Source organism: Micropterus dolomieu, linkage group LG22 (assembly GCF_021292245.1).
Source record: "Micropterus dolomieu isolate WLL.071019.BEF.003 ecotype Adirondacks linkage group LG22, ASM2129224v1, whole genome shotgun sequence".
Classification (NCBI taxonomy): domain Eukaryota; kingdom Metazoa; phylum Chordata; class Actinopteri; order Centrarchiformes; family Centrarchidae; genus Micropterus; species Micropterus dolomieu.
Window position 1 is genome coordinate 33005198 of NC_060171.1, and position 20507 is coordinate 33025704.

Consider the following 20507-nt stretch of genomic DNA (forward strand, 5'->3'; position numbering starts at 1 on the left):
AGGCTAAAACAAATTTAATTTGTTAAATATAACTGCCTGATCAGAAGTGTTTTCAGTTGGTTCTGGGTTTCCACCTCCGATGAAGAGCAGTGCACGGGATGATATTAAATGAGAAAAGTGATCTACTGGAGAAACATATCTGAAAGCAACACAGAATGCCTGTGAGCCTTATTGGATTATATTACATTATATTTATATATTTTGAATTGTCACATGTCACCTTCAATGTGATTCCTTTTACATAAATAAAGACATTTCCACATATATTGATGCAGTATGTGTCCCCTCCAATGTTGAAACCTATGCCCTTACAGCATTCACAAGAGCTTCATGGAATGGGTTTCCATGGCCGAGCAGCTGCATCCAAGCCTTACATCACAGTGCAATGCAAAGCGTCAGATGCAGTGGTGTAAAGCACGCCGCCACTGGACACTAGAACAGTGGAGACGTGTTCTCTGGAGTGACGAATCATGCTTCCCTGTCTGGCAGTCCGATGGACGAGTCTGAGTTTGGCGCTTCCAGGAGAACGGTTGTGCAAAATGTAAAGTTTGGTGGAGGGGGGATTATGGTGTGGGGTTATTTTTCAGGGGTCGGGCTTGGCCCCTTAGTTCCAGTGAAAGGAACTGTTAATGCTTCAGCATACCAAGACATTTTGGACAATTTCATGCTCCCAACTTTGGGGAAACAGTTTGGGGATGTCCCCTTCCGGTTCCAACATGACTGCGCACCAGTGCACAAAGGAAAGTCCATAAAGACATGGATGAGCGAGTTTGGTGTGGAGGACTTGACTGCAACCCGATAGAACACCTTTGGTATGAATTAGAGCAGAGACTGCGAGCCAGGCCTTCTCATCCAACATCTGTGCCTGACCTCACAAATGAGCTTCTAGAAGAATTGTCAAAAATTCCCATGAACACACTCCTAAACCTTGTGGACAGCCTTCCAGGAAGAGTTGAAGCTGTTATAGCTGCAAACTGCCATCAGGGTGTAACAAGATACAGTACACTTTTTCTTTCTTTGCAGTGACAGGATTTCCTTTAATTACAGCTCTGTTACAAAATGCATGCCAAAAAGACATGTAATTAAAAGATTTGGAAAAGAAGCCCAGTAAATCAAGTTTAATATGGGGTCTTGGAAATAATTAACATTATACCAGTTAGTTTTGGTGAGGAGGCGTAAACACTCTCAAACTTGGGTCCCATACAAACAATATGACAGCTTCCAGAGATCAGTTCCCACGTTTGACTGCTGCTGCTAACTGTTCCAGCTTCTGAGGGAGGGTGACAGTAGCAAAATGGACCCTGTCCTTCTTCAGTTTCTGTCTCACCGTCTGCAACAGGCCCAGCTCCAGGTATTCCTGCTTCTGCCTGTCATACTGAGGCCAACTGACCAGACCAGGACTGTTGGGAGAGCTGAGGAGATATTCAAACATGTCAGCTACAGACATAGGGGCAGTCTATTCAGCAAAGGAACTCATCTACAAATATGTTAGCTACTGATTTTATATGCTCAGCCTTTAGAATGGATTGTCTGTATACCTTTATACATTTTTTTGTGCAAAGCAACTGTCTTATTTCCTGGTTATATGAACAGAATGCTAATTTCAATTTGTCTCTGCATGCTTGTAACTTCACACTAGGAACAACATAATGTAAAGCATACATTTCAAATTTTGATTTAGCCTTATTTTTCTTAAATTCTTTCAGTTTGTCCAGTTTGGATATTATATACACCTACACAAACAGTAATCCTGTGGCCATAAAACCAAACAATGAGCTGCAAGAGGCTAAAAAGCTCCGTAGAGCTGAGGTGACATGCAGAGTGATAATTCACAGTGGGGTCATGCCTGTAAGCGGCCCTTTCATATTCCTTTAGTCTTTTTTCTGTTGTTAATATAAAACAAAAATATTAGCGCAGCTTTAATTATATTGTTGTTATCAGGTGCTTACTCACCCAGTCCGGACAAAGCTGGCCCAGTATGCCATCATGATCCTACAAAGTCCGTCATCCTCATTGGCTATTTTGCCTAAATATGGGACAGGAGTTTAATCAGAAAATCAAATACTGATACCCATTGACCATGATCTAACGTGACTTCAGTGTTTTTGTGTTGTAGCCATGTGGTCTTCATTCCTTCATTTATTCCACCAAGTCCCAGAGCATGGGCATGAAGTGGCCATGCCTCATAGTCAAGTCATATTACACAGTACTCACATGTATCTAATGAGAAAAGACAGGAGTAGGAGGGTTCATCTAATCTATAAACATATATTATAGGTAGCATACTGGATTTAACCTACCTATTATTTTTATATGTCCGTTCCAGAAACATCCACCAAACATGAAGCCGACGTCATCTGCATGATCTGCCTTCACAAAGCTGGGTCTGCTGTGTTTGTGTATGTCAGCCTGGTACACAAACTCGTACATGTAAACTGGAACACCTGCATCTATAACACCAAGCAAACCAAAGACAGAAAAGACAAGAGGATGAAGGTCAAAGGGCAAGAGAGAAGAGCAATTAGCGAGTCTTTGCATTGTTGTTCACAGCAGGGTGGTGCATGAACTCTAAAAGTTGCCGTTTTCCTCATGTCAGGTTGACATCCAGTAATTTAAAATCTGTGCCAGCAAAATGCCCCAACTTCAACAGAACATCCTCCTACACAGACCTTTCATCAGTTAGTCCTGTGCACGTGACACAAGCAAGTCACATTTGTTTCCATTGATTAACAGAGCTGCCAATAAGCTCTTTTTGAGCCTTGCCCCTCCTAACCTGAGTGGTATCCAGCCACCTTGACTACAGGCAGAGTCATCAGCAGGTCTCCCATGATTTCAGTGAAGCCGTCTCTGATCTCCTCTGGTGTTTGAGCGTCTTTCAGGTATTCATCTGCGATGAGGCTATTGGCAGAGGAAGCCTGGAACAGGGAGGAGGTTTGGACCATCAAGATTCTCTCTTATGCAGTGCTGTTTTTCAGCAATATTAGTCTGATATGGGTTTTCCAAAAAGAACATTTCATTACCGAGGTTAATACCTAGTTAGCCTTTATCATGACCTCTTATCAGCAATTAACAATGCATACCATCCTCATCAGAAACAAAATTAATATAGGTTGATTATTACATGGCTTATTACAACCCATATTTATACTTTTTTGTTAGGCTGCGACCTCTAGGAAAGTCAGGTGACGAAGTATAAACAGCGACAACAACTGTGTACAGAGATTGGTGGGATGAGTCAAGAAAACCCAATACTTTCACTTAAGAGACCTACATTTGAGTCATGAATGGAAGAAAATCAAAGGTGACATGTTTTAAGTTAAATTACATTTTTGTAGATGACGTAGGCTATGCTACGTGACTTACCTAATGTATATATTTTAACCCATACCAGGGATCTTTTCCTAAACTTAACCAAGTGCTTTTGTTGCATAAACCTAACCATTCTTTGATAAGTTCACAATGTTTGTCACGTGTTAAATGGCCTGTGCACACCTGTCGCTGGACTGGAACGGGGAACGCTCATATGTGTCGTTTTGGGGAACGGTCATAGTATATGTTGCTGTGGAACAGTCTTATATGTGGTTCTGGGACACTTGACAATTGACCTGTTTTGTTGTACGATGCATTTGTAGAACAGGGTTGCTGCTGGAAAATGGGTCTGACCCATTTACTATTTTATTAAAAATGGGCGGGGGTGGGGGTGGTTCTCTGCTTTCCTTAAATCTCAGTTTTACACCTCTATGTACAAGTAGGACTTTGTGACATCACAACAAGTTTGGTATCCAATCATGGTCTAAAATGCATTTAACACAAGCGTGATGTGAAAACCTGAAAGCTACTGCTTGTGTTTAGCATTAAACTTTGGATTTCTCAATAAGGGAGAAGGCAAAGAATTATTAGCTAGGTATATCAGACACAAATGAATATTCCAGGAATGTTTTTTAAATTTCTTGTAGGAAAACAAATCCAGGTTTTAGGCCAGGTAAGGCCAGCTGAAGTAAAAGGGTGCTTTTTGCATTTTGTCAAGTAAATGTTTGTAAATGTTTCTTTGCAGTATTGGACACTGAAATTCAGCAATGGATTGACCACAGCCCTTAACCTTCATGTATTTTAACCTATTGTAATAATTTGGTATTTTTTTGTGTGTGTAAATTACATGTTTGTGTGCATTTGTGTTTGCTTGCTTGCCTCAAATTAACCTATGAGAGATTCATTTTAAAAATGTCATTAAGTTGTTGTTATTGATTCTACCATCAGGAATGAATTTATCAGTTTAGTTAAATTTTTTGGGGCAAAAAAAAGTCAAATGATATATCATAGTAATAATAAACTGTTAAATTAAACAATCAAATACACTTTTTAACTGATCATAAAAATCTTAAAAACAACTCTTCGACTTCTAACAAAATCAATCAATCATTCAATGTATTGACTGTCATCAACAAGTAGCAATAGCCATCATGGAGCTCACCCCTGCAGGATTGAACATGTTCACCACTGCCAGCACAGACTCTCTAGTCATCCCGTTCTCCCAGCCAGGAGGGGCAAAGCTCTGTGATCAACATAACAAAATGTTTCAAAATGAGTTATAGATTAAGTACAAATATAGAAATAATAAAGAAAAAATAAAGCTATCTGTTGATTGAGAGACACTGACATAGTGGAGATGTTATAGAGGCTGGGCAAAGTATATTATGTCTGAATATTTGGATTGAGAGCATTGAGAAGTGTGTGACCTGAGGCAGGATCCATCCAAACTCATGGTTGGTTATTCCCATCATCACTGGAACCTTCAGCACTTCTTTCCTCTTGAGAAGCTCCTCTGCCGTATCGGTCAGAAACACGCCATCCACCACGGCTCCCAGGTAAAGTTTCATCTAAACACATGAGAGAACTCACTGTTATCAGGGAAACTTTGGCCAAGAGGATGAAGGAAACCCCAATATTCAGTGGCGATTTACCAGCCAAGGGTGTTCACAGGCTGCCATCTTGTGGTTAAAGTTAGGCTTGGCACTGTGAATTTGATGTTACAATGAACCTGGACAAAATGAAAATTCCCTTTTGGGTGAGATTTCTATCAGATTATTCACCTTCTGTAATTCTGAGCAAAAGAAATGGCAGAACCACATCATATTTACACCGTGTTTCTTTACATAATTAGCTTGAATAACTTATTATCTACATTAAAAATTTGTGTGTTTAAGATTTGGTCTAGATTAATCCACTGTTCCTCCATCTGAAAATTAGAAGGTTTTGTGACTAGTTTTGGCCTCCTAATTTAAATTGAACAACAAAGATAAAAGGATCCAGGAAATGCTAGAATGAAATACACAATCAAATTCAACCTAAATACATCTAGAGAATAACATCTGCTGGTATATCTTCACAAGACCATTCACCTTTTTAGTCGCGTCAACTAGCTCATCTTTACTTTTCCCCCTCATGCACTGGACCAGTTCCTCTGTACTGCTGCGGTCACATCCAGTAAGGTTGGCAACAATCTAGGTAGAGGGACGAGATTAATGAAAATCACAAACACATAAGAAATATATCCTGATATTATAGTTGTGGAAATCTTTACTTGCTGTATCTGCTTGTGTATCCACATGTTTGAAGTGCACTTTCTGTAAGTCTCTATGGATAAAAGCGCCAGCTGAATAAATGTAATGTAACATATTCTTATTATTATCATATTTGCTCTGCTAGCATTTCTGCTGGATCTATGCTCTACTTAGCTCGTTTATTTCTATTTACTGGGGAAAAAAACATTAAATGAGAATTATTTCTTTAAGTAAACCTGTTATTAAATCTGCCCGCCGGTACAGGTTGATGTACTGGCAATGTCATAAACCCTGTTAAGCAAAAGAACTAGAACATTTGTTTCAATCAATCCAGTAAGGGAGTTTAATCATTGAAACATATTTCCTATATGGAAAAATCTATATTAAAGTCTCCTCACACATGACATGTCTGCATCTGATAGACAAGGCAGTGCGAGACCAAACAATGGTTTTATGACTGGATTTAAATGTTGTACCAAATGCCTTTGTAATTGGCTTATTCACTACAAGTGAATCTATGATAGGAAACAATGGCATGACTTTTTGTATGTTTTACAATTGACTCTGGCTCCTGTGCATATGTGAAAGAGCCTACAGATTACTTTAAAGCTGCACTTACGAACACTTTTTTATTAGCATTAAGTCAAATGGCTTATGTGTAATGTAAATGGGGTCATTCTTGGTGGGGAACCCACAGAGAGTTCTTTATTAATTATCAATCTGGGGAGTTCCTTTTCAGCTCAGTGCAGCTTTTTAGTCTATTTTCGGCCAATATTTTGGTTTTATGGCATGGAACAGTCCTCTCATCAACCTCATGAACATAGTGGAGCATTTAGCAGCTAAATGGCCAGATGGTTCTATGGAGTTGGTGGAAACCAAAACAGAGCTAAAAGGAGAGTGAAAATTGGACTCATTTCAACAGGTGGACACAATCATAACTAGGCTTTAAACATAGCTTTGTGTCTGCTGGGTGTGTAAATTAACAACTGTTTACTAACATGTTACATATTATACATTCACTACATTCTAATTGCGATTTGTCTCAGACCATGCCTGTGCACAAATGTTGAAGACCAGCTGTCTTAGAAAAACAAACACACACCTTTTAACTAAATGCATAGCATATTATGACCACATTTATTAAAATAGACAATATTTAAAACCATTCATTTACTAATGCATTGGCCAAATTACCATGAACTTGACCAAAAAAAAAAAATGTTTTGATTTTCATTGTCATTGCCTATAATGATCAGCAACTCCCACCAATTTCAGTGCCATGAAATTGTGCATGTGTTTCAAATGTTAATTAGTAGCCAACTGGTTAATTGGTAGCCTATTAACTGGCATGCAGGATATACAAAAGATTCCGATTTACCTCCAAGCGGGTATTAAGATGGCATATCTATCTAGATATTACATGCGTGCCTTCAGGAGAGAGTGCATCTTCAGAAACCGACACAACATGTTTGAAGAGAGTAGAGAATGACTTATCACTCGTTTCTTACTGTCGAGACAGGTTTTGCTGCAGCTATGCAACTCCTTGGAACGGCATCTAAGCCATGGGGACATACTGCTCTCACTCGATAGACCTTCTCAGGTTCAAGTGCTGTCCACCATTGGTTTCCTGGCTACAGGGAAATTTCAGGGAAATAGTTGATCAAGCTTGAGAATGGCAACCTTCTCTGAGCCGTGCCATCCCAAAGGTTTTAAATGGCATCACTAAGCTAATGCCACACCAGAGTAACACGAAGGATGGTTCTCCTCTGAGAAGGTGTGCAGGATCAGTGTGACATGCCGTGTCATTCACAACACAGCAAAAGAAACACAACACTTTTCATTAATATATTTTATTCCTGTTACTATGTCCCTCCAGGAAAGCCTGGCTGGTATTGACATCCTCGGTCAGGCCTAAATGTAATTCCTGGGCTGTGCTTTGGGAAGTGGATTGTATGGCTGGTAGCTGGGAGTGAAAGGTCAACGGCACGCCAGCTTCCAATCAAGCATCATTTGGGCCTACAATTCACATTACAAGTTTTGTTTGTGTTGCTATTTTCATTTGAGTAAAATGTAATCCTGATTCCTTTGTGCTCATTAATTAGAAAAAACACAATTTATTGTAATTACCTCTGGGTGAAAGTCCTTGCTGGATGTCATCACTTTTACCCTCATTTCTTGGAAACATCCCACTTGATTTTGAGTCTCTCATCTTCGGCTGACAGATCAGGTGGTCCTTGTCCTCCACCTGTTTCTTTCTTTTTCCTCTGGTCTGTTAATTCTTTTTTGGCATCAATTATTATGTGAAATAATTTCTGTTTTACCTGAGCCACAGTCCATATCTGAGACACAACATTCACCGTCTCAGTCATTGCAGCCCAAGCTATATTTTTACCATCTTCACTCCGAAGTAAACGCTTTGTAAATGGTGCAGCTTTTTACTTTCTATTCTCAGTTTGTTCAGTCGTGAAATTCTTTGCTTTTTTCCTTTATGCGCCACGCTTCTCTCTTAAAACAACTTCACCGCTTTCTCCATGATAAATCCTCTGATTGCAAATACCGGTCATGCACGTGCCATTTTTGAATGATTGAGATTGACTAACATGCGCACTGTGGAACAAAATTGGCTGGTGCGCACGTGTCATGAATCAGACTGTAATATTGCAAGCACTTATTTTGTGTGCAAAGCAAGAACATTTCTACGCACATATCAAGTCCCATGAAGCATGTGATAGAATTCATGCTAATGTACAAAGTTTACATACTACAGTACCTTGGCATGACCCAAAGGATGGCTTGTAGTATAGGTCCCAAGTGTTGCTACTCCACTTTGAAAAATTGCCCTCTGAAACAGTCCTTCTGCTTGTGGAGACAGAGTCTGTTCATGAGGAAAGAAACACATGCAATCACTTGACAAACTGACATAATAAATCCAAGGTGCACTGAAATTTGTTTATCATTGTAAATGTGCGTTTGGAATCATGTTCCATCATGTTTCATCATCAACACATGCTGGTTCGGTAAACAGCTTAACATGTTGTCTTTCTTGCAGTGATTAGTTTTATTTCTACCAGTATGGATGCACTGATGGCTCCTGCAGATTCTCCAGCAACTGTGACAGTTTGTGGATTGCCACCAAAAGCCTCAATATTTTCCTGCACCCATCTCAGGGCTGCCAGCTGATCCAAGAAACCCCAGTTGCCCTGAGCATGTTCGTCTCCAGTGCTTTGGAACAGGAAACATCAAGATACCATTTCACTAAGAACAATCTCTGCGATACTGTGGATGTTAACAGTTAATTTTTTTATTTGAAAACTCTGACAGAAATGTGATGACCAACAAAATTCTTTACCTCAGGAATCCCAGAATGCCAAGGCGATACTGAATAATAACCAACACAATGTTTTCATAAGCAGCTAACGGAGCACCATCATACTGAGATGCTGCACCCATTGACAGACCTCCTCCATGGATCCACACCATCACCTGACACACGACACAAGAACAAAATTACAGGTGTGAAACCTTCCCCGGAACAGTTTGGACCAAACGGTCGAACCTTGGTCAGATGAAAAGAGGTTGGTCTTGGTCCAAATTAAATACTGAACAATGGTTAATTTCCTTTCTAGTTTTAAAACTTTTTTGGATGGTTCAGACTTCCGGCCCTATTACAGGAATTCCTAGCAGGCATTTGTCAGAACCGGAAAAAGGAAATAACAACAAAAAGAGCCATGGTAGCACATGGGGAGAGGAGACCAAATTATTAATTTAATTATTGTGATAATGACATCAAAATGAATCTATTCATTCATTTTTCTCAATTTATTCAAACTGGGATGGATGCCTTTGTTTCCCCCCCCCCACCTGTTTGGCATTAACTCGCGTCCACTTTCACAAGCTTTAGTATTGGGTTCACACAAGTTGGCTTCTCTAATTGGAGATGTGCAACTAAAGGTTTTGCGAGAGATTCAGCAAAGAACATTTGAAATGCAGCGGTCTCTAGATGGAATTCTGTGGTCGTAGTGCAACAGGATTTGGAGTCTCCACACTTGTTAACAAGGGGCAACTGGAAAGGAATTGCTGATATCTGAATAAGATTGTGGCAAATTGAGTTCCTTGTGACACACAAGCAACCACTGAGGAGGATGTTGGACACTTTGGAGTCAAGAGAGGAAGGGAGAAGTGCACCATTTTTGTCTATGATGGAGAAACATACAGTTAGGAAAGACGATGCCCTAGGTTAATGCCACGTATCACACAAAATTCTAAACAAAATAGAAGATTAACAGGACCAAGGATCCAACTGGTTACGAGAATGTGGCAATTATATGGTCGTTATCTATACGATGAAACCAGAGGTGAAAAGTAACCAATTACAATTACTGACGTTACTGTAATTGAGTATTTATTTGTACTTTTAAAATCTGTAATTTTACTTTTACTTAAGTATGTTTTGTTTAACATATTGCACTTCACTACATTTTCAATCATATCCCTTACTGAGTTAAAAAAAAAAAGTGCAAGGAAAAACTCGTAACCACTTTGGCTTCATGTGCAACAGAACAACAGCTTTTTCATGATGGAGTGTAAACTGTGCTGAATTAAGTTACTCCTAATGCAAACTGAACATTTCCTACTGCAGCAGCTTCACAATAAAAGTATTCAACTGGCGAAACACAAGTTGACTTTTATTTTGAAGTAGTCACAGGAAATGCAGTCTGTTGTGTGCGTCCACACAACAACACATCCGTCATTTTCAACAGTTTTCTGACAGCGGACCAGTTTGAAATATTGCAGAATGCAACAGTCAGGAGCAGCAGACACAGAGAGCTGTTAGATAAAGAGCTGCAGGCTGCAGGCTGCCCACCTTTTCAGCCAGGTAACGTTAACCAACTCCTTTAACTTTCGCTGTTCGCAGACTCATGTTGTGTGCAGCATAAAGTCAGATCATGACTGCTCACATAATTATGGAAAATACCAATAACTGCCTGACAATAGTTTGTTCAGCTGCCCCAGACTTCTGTGCCCTGTGGTGTGAAAAGGCAGCTGCTGTTACCACCAGTAACTACAGGTGACTCATGCACAATAGCGGGCAGCTGCATAATAGTGTCAAAAGCTGTTGATTAATGCCAATCAGAGTTATAATTGAGCCTTCGCTAAGCCGCACCCCCTGTTGCTAAGTCTGACAAACTGTCAGACCTGTTGGACTTTTATCATGGCGCTGCCACTGTCTATAACTGCACTCCCTGGAGATATATTGTCTAATTTTTGGGGGGAAAAATGTGCATTGTGCAGGTTGTATTCAGGCTGTCAAACTGACTCAAACTGACGTGAAAAAACAAAGACAAAAGCTAAAGTCTACAATCAAAGAACAACTTAAAAGTGAACCACTGTATTAACTCACCTGACTATTGTGAAAGATGACAACGATATTAAGGATCAACACTGTTCCTGTACAGCTGGGTAGGTCTCTATTCACTATTACAGTCATTAAAAAGCAGCTGGGTAGGACTCTATTCACTATTACAATCATTAAAAAGCAGCTGGGTAGGACTCTACTCACTATTACAGTCATTAAAAAGCAGCTGGGTAGGTCTCTATTCACTATTACAGTCATTAAAAAGCAGCTGGGTAGGTCTCTATTCACTATTACAGTCATTACAAAGCAGCTGGGTAGGACTCTACTCACTATTACAATCATTACAAAGCAGCTGGGTAGGTCTCTATTCACTATTACAGTCATTAAAAAGCAGCTGGGTAGGACTCTATTCACTATTACAATCATTAAAAAGCAGCTGGGTAGGACTCTATTCACTATTACAATCATAAAAAAGCAGCTGGGTAGGACTCTATTCACTATTACAATCATTAAAAAGCAGCTGGGTAGGTCTCTATTCACTATTACAATCATTAAAAAGCAGCTGGGTAGGTCTCTATTCACTATTACGATCATTAAAAAGCAGCTGGGTAGGTCTCTATTCACTATTACAATCATAAAAAAGCAGCTGGGTAGGACTCTACTCACTATTACAGTCATTAAAAAGCAGCTGGGTAGGACTCTATTCACTATTACAGTCATTACAAAGCAGCTGGGTAGGACTCTATTCACTATTACAGTCATTAAAAAGCAGCTGGGTAGGACTCTATTCACTATTACAGTCATTAAAAAGCAGCTGGGTAGGACTCTATTCACTATTACAATCATTACAAAGCAGCTGGGTAGGACTCTATTCACTATTACAGTCATTAAAAAGCAGCTGGGTAGGACTCTATTCACTATTACAATCATTACAAAGCACCTGGGTAGGTCTCTATTCACTATTACAGTCATTACAAAGCAGCTGGGTAGGACTCTATTCACTATTACAATCATTAAAAAGCAGCTGGGTAGGACTCTATTCACTATTACAATCATTACAAAGCAGCTGGGTAGGACTCTATTCACTATTACAATCATAAAAAAGCAGCTGGGTAGGTCTCTATTCACTATTACAGTCATTAAAAAGCAGCTGGGTAGGACTCTATTCACTATTACAATCATTACAAAGCAGCTGGGTAGGACTCTATTCACTATTACAATCATTAAAAAGCAGCTGGGTAGGTCTCTATTCACTATTACAGTCATAAAAAAGCAGCTGGATAGGACTCTATTCACTATTACAGTCATTAAAAAGCAGCTGGGTAGGACTCTATTCACTATTACAGTCATTAAAAAGCAGCTGGGTAGGACTCTATTCACTATTACAATCATTACAAAGCAGCTGGGTAGACTCTATTCACTATTACAGTCATTAAAAAGCAGCTGGGTAGGTCTCAATTCACTATTACAGTCATTGAAAAGCAGCTGGGTAGGTCTCTATTCACTATTACAGTCATTAAAAAGCAGCTGGGTAGGTCTAAATCTCACTTCATAGAGTTTATGGCACTTGGGATGAAGGATGTCTTAATTTCATTGCCAGAGGGACTTTATATCGCCACCTGCAGCTCAAAAGCTCAAATTGTCAAGGCCTTTTGGGGTTTGCCAGTTATTTTGCATGCCACAATCCTAGTTGCTAGTGGGACTTCCCAAAAACCCGACAGAAAAAACAGCGGAACTAGAATCCAATCCCAAGGATGTGTCAAAGCAGTAACTAGCTAATCACAGCACAGTAGTTCGAAACTTGACACAAAACAACTGAGAAAAAAATAACGGTGATAGCAAAAAAACAGCAGAATTTACAATATACTCAGCTTTAAGACAGGGTGTGAACAAAAAAAACATGAACACCTTACATTAGAATTCAGTCCAGTAAAACAATAATATCAGCTAGCCTCTAATGTCACAAAGGTAGTGTTTAATGCAGGGCTGATCTACTTAATTGCTTTTGCACTGTAAGGAGACTGTTAATTTGTCCACGCCTGTATAAACACGCTGTTTCTGAAACCCACCGGCAGTTTGTCCCCTTTTGTTGCATTAGCTGGAGTGTATACGTTCAGATACAGACAGTCCTCTGAAAGCTCTGTTGGGGTGTATTGCATTGACATGGTCCTAGAAACATTCAAAAGTATTTCTGGATTCTGGATACACCTGAGATAGAAAGACATAGTGTGTGTCATCCAGACAGAAAAAAAAAAGTCACTCAAATTTTGTCATGTTCGGTACCCCATTCAGTGGTAACTCAGTCTTACATGGGGGGCTGGTGTGTGCCGTCTCTGTCTCCCTCCCAAGGCTCTGTCTCCTGGGGAGCAGCAAAGCGGAGGGGCCCCACAGGGGGGCGGGCAAAGGGGATTCCCAGGTATTGCTTCACCCTCTTATCTGTGCCTTTCACCGTCATGTATTCTCCTCTGATTTGGCCATTTTTCAGAGAGACCACAAGGTCGATGCTCCCTGCTGAAGATACAAGTGTTTGTTTTGTATGTTAAACAACCATTACGAGGTTACAATTAATATATATTTCACATTGCTATAAGCCATTTTCCCAAGACATGCAATACCTTGATTGCCTTTGCTTTTTTAACGTGTTGAAGTTATCTTGACTTGAAACTTGCTTCAATTAGGTAATCACTCACAGTGAACATAATGTCTGCTAAATGTCAGTTATCTTATTTTTGTGTAAAAAGTGTGGTGATAATATGTGTAGACTGATTTGAAAAGACTGCACTGTATTGCTATTTGATAATAACAACATGCAAAGTGATTCAGACATCTTGCCGGAGACTGGTTGCCTAACTCAATCAATTTTCAAGTCTCTGTAAGCGTCAAGAATTTCATCAACTCTTCAGGTCCTGCCAATCACTCAGGCTGTACAATCAAGTCATTCCCCTCACCTGGTTTCCTCCTCCCATCTCCTCACCTGCGGCTCATTCCCTTGTTAGTCCCCTTGTGTAGATACCTACTACTTTCACTTGGTCCCTGCCAGTTGCCTTGTGTGTTTTCACTAAGCTCTCTATTTCCTGATCTGCCTGTTCTGACCCTGCTTGCCTGTTTTTTGGAACTTGGATATCCTGACTGAACCTGATTTTTTGTTTACTTAGTTATCCCAAGCAAAATCTGGCAAAAATACTGAAGTGTTTGTCCTGTCATTTATATAAGAAGAACGAGTACACTTTTCAAAGTGCTGGACAGATACATAAGTACAATTACTTACTGCAAGTACTGTATGTAAGTACAAATCTGTGGTACCTCTACTTTAATTTTATGCTACTTTATACCTTTTACATTTCAGAAGCAAATATTAAACTTATTACTACATTTATGACAGATAAAGTTACTAGTTTTTTTATTTTAAATACAAAACATTTGAACATCATATAAAAACAATTACATACATTTATACATTATTATACATTTCTAAAACAATGGCAATGGTTCAGTGGATAAGACATGTGCCTTTGGTGGTTCGATTCCCCTGTGACACATCCAACATTGTGTCCCTGAGCAAGACACTTAACCCCTAGTTGCTTCAAAGGCGTGCAACCTCTGATATGTATAGCAATTGTATGTCACTTTGGATAAAAGCATCAGCTCATTGAATAAAATGTAAAACTAGCTCCACCTCGAGAAACTACAACAGTAATATGCTACTTACACATGAATGCATCAGTAGTGCAATAACATAACATATATTATAATATATAACACCAACAGGGCCCCTTTCCTTGCATAACAAGTCCTTTTCCTCTTGATACTTTTCACATTTTTTTCTGCTAATATTTCTGTACTCACAGTTAAGCAACATCTATGTAGGACTTTGATTTGTAACTTCTTCCACGACTTGTTTTTAAAAAAGTAAACCTAGCAGTTAGACATGCATGTATGCAATTGTAACAACAACAACAACAACAAACTGTAAATTCAATCCAGGGATTACTTCATGGTTCTGGAAGAGTCCTTAATCCAGTTATTGTTTTATGAAATCCTTTTAAAATGTCTTAAACTCACACACAGTGGTCAAACTCCAACAAGACTCTTTTTGGTAGCTCCTGAAAATTTGACAATGTAAACAGGGTTTCTTTTAGTCAAATGTCAATACGATCATGCTCTGTCTTACGTAATTTATTTTTGTTAGGTTGTTCTTAATATTCCCTGGGCTGCTAAGATATTCTAAAAGTGTACACTGTCATTCAAAGTGGCTGGCTCATCAGAATTTCCTGCCCTATTATGAGGTCAAATTGAATGTTTTCTTACCTGGTGTTGCCTGTGCTATCGCTGTCAGCGCAGGAAGGAGATAAACAATGAACAGTGCTGTTCTCATTCTGACCAAGCTCAAAGCAAAGATAGAAAAAATTACAGTGTACTTTCAGAGAAGTAGTCCTCTGCCCCCTTCTTGGCCCTCTAGCACCACCCCTCACACACACGCGCACACACACACACACACACACACAAGCTCATTTCGTCACAACCACAGCTCAGCATAAATAGTATAATCTCATTGATTTAACAAGCAGATCTCTGACCGCTGAGTCAAAAATGACAAAATCCTGCTCTTTGACCGCTACAGCTCAATGCTGCAAGCCATCATTTCTATGATACTTTCATACGTTCTACAATATACTAATTTCACAAAGTTCTCTTTACTTCTGAGAGGCACTAAATAAGATTTAGGTATTTAGGAGGATAGAATGTTTACAACAATTCCTATTGAATTTTATTTACTGTGGAATGGAAACTGATTAAGAAATTAACTGCTAACATTATGTTGATGCGCTTCTGTCAGTTATTGCAGTATAGCATAGATTGTATGGCAAAAGTACTACCAGCAAAGGTATTGTTGAATGTTATTAGTGATTCTAACTCTCCTGAATAACCAATACATGGTCCTGACTATTTTGACAGCTGGATGACATTCTTCTAGTCCTTCACTAAAAAGAGAAGTTTCAGCAGTGTGAGTGGGAGGAGGGTCCATAAAAAGTGTACATAACATTTAATACCGTATGTTCTATTTACCTAAACTGTATTTTGTGTTGTTACAACTGAAAATGACCAGACAATTTCTAGCATTCAGCTTCAGTGCTCCTTGCCAAGTCTGTGGAACTCTATTGAAGGGATCTACTCCAATCCTCCAAAAATGGAACCATGACATTAAAGGTCCAGTGTGTAATGTTTCTGAAGCTCTGTTGACAGAAATGCAATATAATATCCATAACTATGTTTTCAGTGGTGTATAAAGACCTTACATAATGAACCATTATGTTTTTATTACCTTAGAATGAGACATTTATATCTACATAACCGCGGGCACCCCCTTTTATGACGGTGGTATTTTGTCGTCATGTTTCTACCATAGCCAACAACGAACAAACAACGCTACAGAGCGTGTTTCGTCATCACGCCGTTCTTCTTCTCCTTGTATAATTCCGGCAGGTTCAACGCCCGTCACTACATTAAATACATACATAGAAGAAGAAGAGGGAATAATAATAATAATATACAGTCTCTGAGTAGTCTTCTGGTTTATTAGAAGTAAGAAGAGAAGTGACATTTGGACAAATGAACGAGCACACACGTTATTTAGCACGAGAGTCGACCTGTGGATGAAGCCAGAGGAGTCCGGACAGATACAAACAGCTGACGGCAGAACAGATGATGTGGATTTTTCCAGATGGAAGGCTATAATGTGGGACAGATGTTTTCTGCTGGAAAGGTAATTAACTTACGTTTGTCAGACTTTAGCGATGCAAATGAAAGCTGTTTTTTGATAGCTTTAGCTTGAAGCTGGCCATAATCACAGAGACGTGAGGTGTTTACCCTGTCAGTGGTGTGAAATATGTAGTTGCATTAATTTCACGTCGTCCACTTATTCAGTGGGTTGGCTTTGCTGATTACCTTATAGGGACAATCAGCTGATGTAAATGTAAATGCTCTGTACTTGTATAGCGCCTTTCTAGTCTTTTCGACCACTCAAAGCGCTTTTACACTACATCTGCATTTACCATTCACACACATTCATTCACTGAGCCTAACAGAACACATTCACATTGGCAAAACAGCCACCAGAGGCAATTTGGGGTTCAGTATCTTGCCCAAGGATACTGCATGGAGATGCATTGAACCGCCGACCTTCTGCAACCCACGCTACCTCCTGAGCCACAGCCACCTCAGTAATGTTAATTGGTAAGAAAACTGTAATGTTAGCTTAGAGCATGGATGTATCAGCCAGCTAAACTTTTACTGCTCTGGTAGAAAAATCATGTAAGGTTAGTTGCATTGGTTTATTCTCCAGCGCTGGCTTTGGCTTGTGGTGTAAAATATGTAGGCTAGTTGGATTAATTTCATGTAATTACTCTCTCTCCAGCGCTCTGTTTTGGCTTTGTCGGTTATGTTTGTGAGACAATCAGCTGATCACTAACTGGCAGTAAAATGTAGCTAACAGCTGGAACTAAGATCAGACAGCTAAACCTTTACTGCGCTGGTAGAAAAAATATGTTGTTGGATTAGTTTTATGTTGTTAATCTCTCTCTCCAGCGTTCTGTTTTGGTTTTGTTACCTGGGTGAGACAATCAGCTGATTGATAATTGGCAATAAAATGGCAGCTTCCAGCATCAAAGCTCAGATCAGCCAGCTAAACTTTTAGGGGCGGTTTCCCAGACAGAGATTAAGCCTAGTCCCAGACTAAAATGGAGAGTTAAGGCAGACTAACTGGAATTGGATTTCTCAGACATGGTTTAAAAAAGTCCCAGACTTTCCCTAGTCCCGAATTACAAAGTCTGATTTCCAGAAGTCTGATTACAACTAGTCTAGATTTAAGCAAAGGCTTAAACTAAACCTGGCCAGAGGCAGGTTTAACTTCAGATTAATTGATGTTGGCCTCCAGATTGACCTAAGCAATAGAGGAAAATGGATTACCTGGACTATATTAATGATGATGAAAGAGCTCCATTTAGACCAGACAGAAGGGTGGTTATGGACAGGAGCAACCCACTGAATGATCTTGATGAAATCAACTTTCGAGACCGTTTTCGCATGTACAAAGCAACTGCAGCAAGTACTGGCAAGTACTGATCACCTTAAGGTTTTTGGCATGTGGAACCTTCCATAGTGAAACAGGCGATTTGTGTGGCGTAAGTGAACCAACTGTGTGCAAAATAGTTCACAAAGTGTGCAAAGCTATATGTGAACTGAAGGACGACTACATCAAGTTTCCTGATGCTGCTGGCCAAGCCAACTACAAGGTGGAGTTCTTTGAATATGGAAACTTCCCTGGAGTCATTGCCTGTATTGATGGATGTCATATTCCAATAAAGTGTCCCTCTACTGCAGATTCTGAGGAGAAAAACCTTAAAAACTGGTTCTCAATAAATGAGGTGTGTGCACTCCCACTATGCAGTTCTCCAACATTGTTGCATGTTGGAAAGGTGCAACTCATGACTCAAGAATTTTCCAGAACTCCTGTCTGTACGCTCAGAAGGTGGTCAACATAGTGGAATCATACTTGGTGATAGTTGTGTCACGATCGTGGTGTGGAGGCAGGTTGGAGGACCCAAACGCAGGGCACAGAGCGGAGCAGATATAGTGCAACAAAGGGTTTTAATATAACAAAAAGCGAGCACACTTACAGGTGAGTGGCTCAATAACAGAAATCCAAAAGTACAGGGAGACGAGACAAGACAAGCAAGGCTGGTTACAGGCAGGCAGAGAGTACACACACGACAGACTGGGGGGGTAACATGAACAATGACCGGACAAGGACAAGACAGAAACACCAGGTATATATACACACGGACTAACGAGCAGGGCGGGAGCAACACAGGTGACAGACATGAGACTAACGAGGCAGAGAGAGAGAGCAGAGGAAAACATAGAGACTTGACAAGCAGACTATATAGCACATACTGGACACTAGACAGGACAGAACCCAAAACTCAACATACTAAGGCAGATACTAAACTCAAAAGTGCAACACAAAGGATGGCCAACCGGCAGAGCGTGACAGTACCCCCCCACCGACGAGCGTCTCCAGACGGTCAACAAAACCCAAAACAGCACAAAATCAAAACAAGGCCCAAGCCGGCCCAGGGTGGGCGGAGGGAGGACAGGAGGAGGGCCAGACCAGGAACTCTCAGGTGGGTGGCCAGAGGGCAAGGCAAGGGGGCGACAGAGATCGGGAGGTCGCACAAGCAGGCCAAGGGGACAAAACAGTCCGGGGGAACCACCCAACAGGCAGATCATGCCCAGGAAACAGTTCAGGAGGTCGTCCTGGCGGATGACCACACCGGCCGGGCAGGGCAGGGGTTAAGCAGTGTTCAGGAGATCGGACGGGAGGCCAGCGCTGAAGGCGGAACCTCTCCGGAGGTTGGTCAGGAGGCCGACGGAGGAGGCCTGAGGCCTCAAGTGGCAGAGCTGGACTGAGGCCACGGACCGGACACGAGGAGCTGGAGTCGGTCTGCCCACCGACGAGGGAACAGGAGTCGGCTGGGCCACCAACGAAGCTGGTGTTGGTCGGTCCACCGACGGGGGAACAGGAGGTCTAGAGACCATAGACTGGACCCGAGGAGCAGGGCTCGGTCTGGCCACCGACGGAGATCTTGTAACTGGTGTCAGTCGGACCTTCGACGAGGGACCAGCAACAGGTGTCGGTAGGACCACCGAGTGAGACCTGGGAGCAGGAGCAGGCCAGGGATCAGGCAGGCGGCTAGCAGCGCTAGCGGGCCAGGGATCAGGCTGGTCTGACGTGGAGCTAGCCGTTCTAGCAAGCCGGGGGACAGGTTGGTTGCCGACGGGTCGCTGATGGTGACCTGGTCGCCTCCGATGACCACCACGGGAATCCGAAAAGATGGCCAGGCGACTTCCCTCGAAGGAGAACTCCGGGGGAAGCCTAGCCTCCAGGCTATCAGGCCATAGGCTAGCTGCCCGTGCTGCCTCTGACTCCCTGGACTTCATGGTCAGGTAGGCCAGGAGAGTCATAGTCCCTGAGTCCTGGGTCCTAGGTCGGGCAGGCAGGCGGACAGACAGGCTAGGCGGAGGACTAGCAGCGCCGGGCAGGCAGGCGGACAGACAGGCTAGGCGGAGGACTAGCAGCGCCGGGCAGGCAGGCGGACAGACAGGCTAGGCGGAGGACTAGCAGCGCCGGGCAGGCAGGCGGACAGACAGGCTAGGCGGAGGACTAGCAGCGCCAGCCGAGCAGGTTACTGGCAGGACCGGCGGAGGGCTAGCAGCGCCAGCCGAGCAGGTTACTGGCAGGACCGGCGGAAGGCTAGCAGCACTAGCCGAGCAGGACAGAAGGATGCTTCCCAACCTGCAACTAGCTGGCCGAGAACAAGTCCTTTGAGGGCTAGCAGGCCGGGGAGATGACGGCCGGATGCTAGCTGGCAGCCTGTTAGCTTGCTCATGGCTAACAGGCTGAGGAACTGGTGTTGACTTGGCTGGGGAATCGGCTGAGGTGCGGAGGAAGTCCAACACCCACTTAGGAAAGGAGTTGGCCGCTCCAGGATTTGCAGCCAACTTTGTTCGGGTGAGGGACACGATAGCCT

The 20507-nt window shown here is 41.6% G+C and overlaps 1 protein-coding gene across 4 annotated transcripts; it reads right to left on the reverse strand.

The window, feature by feature from the left end:
- Window positions 1-1103: 1103 nt before the first annotated feature.
- ces3 (carboxylesterase 3) lies at window positions 1104-15292 on the reverse strand. 4 transcript variants are annotated; one of them, XM_046038711.1, is made up of 13 exons: window positions 15226-15292; window positions 13227-13428; window positions 12987-13125; window positions 8911-9044; window positions 8630-8783; window positions 8332-8436; window positions 5400-5501; window positions 4737-4877; window positions 4472-4552; window positions 2774-2915; window positions 2301-2450; window positions 1954-2026; window positions 1104-1412 (listed from the first exon to the last, which is right to left on the reverse strand). In XM_046038711.1, the coding sequence occupies exons 1-13, from the start codon at window positions 15290-15292 to the stop codon at window positions 1229-1231; spliced, it is 1674 nt and encodes a 557-aa protein (XP_045894667.1). In that variant the 3' UTR covers window positions 1104-1228. The 4 variants fall into 4 exon arrangements, with proteins under 4 accessions (XP_045894667.1, XP_045894668.1, XP_045894669.1 ...); XM_046038712.1 differs by lacking the exon at window positions 15226-15292 and adding an exon at window positions 13866-13942; XM_046038713.1 differs by lacking the exon at window positions 15226-15292 and adding an exon at window positions 13533-13652 and having other exon boundaries at window positions 13227-13425.
- Between the last annotated feature and the right edge of the window lie 5215 nt (window positions 15293-20507).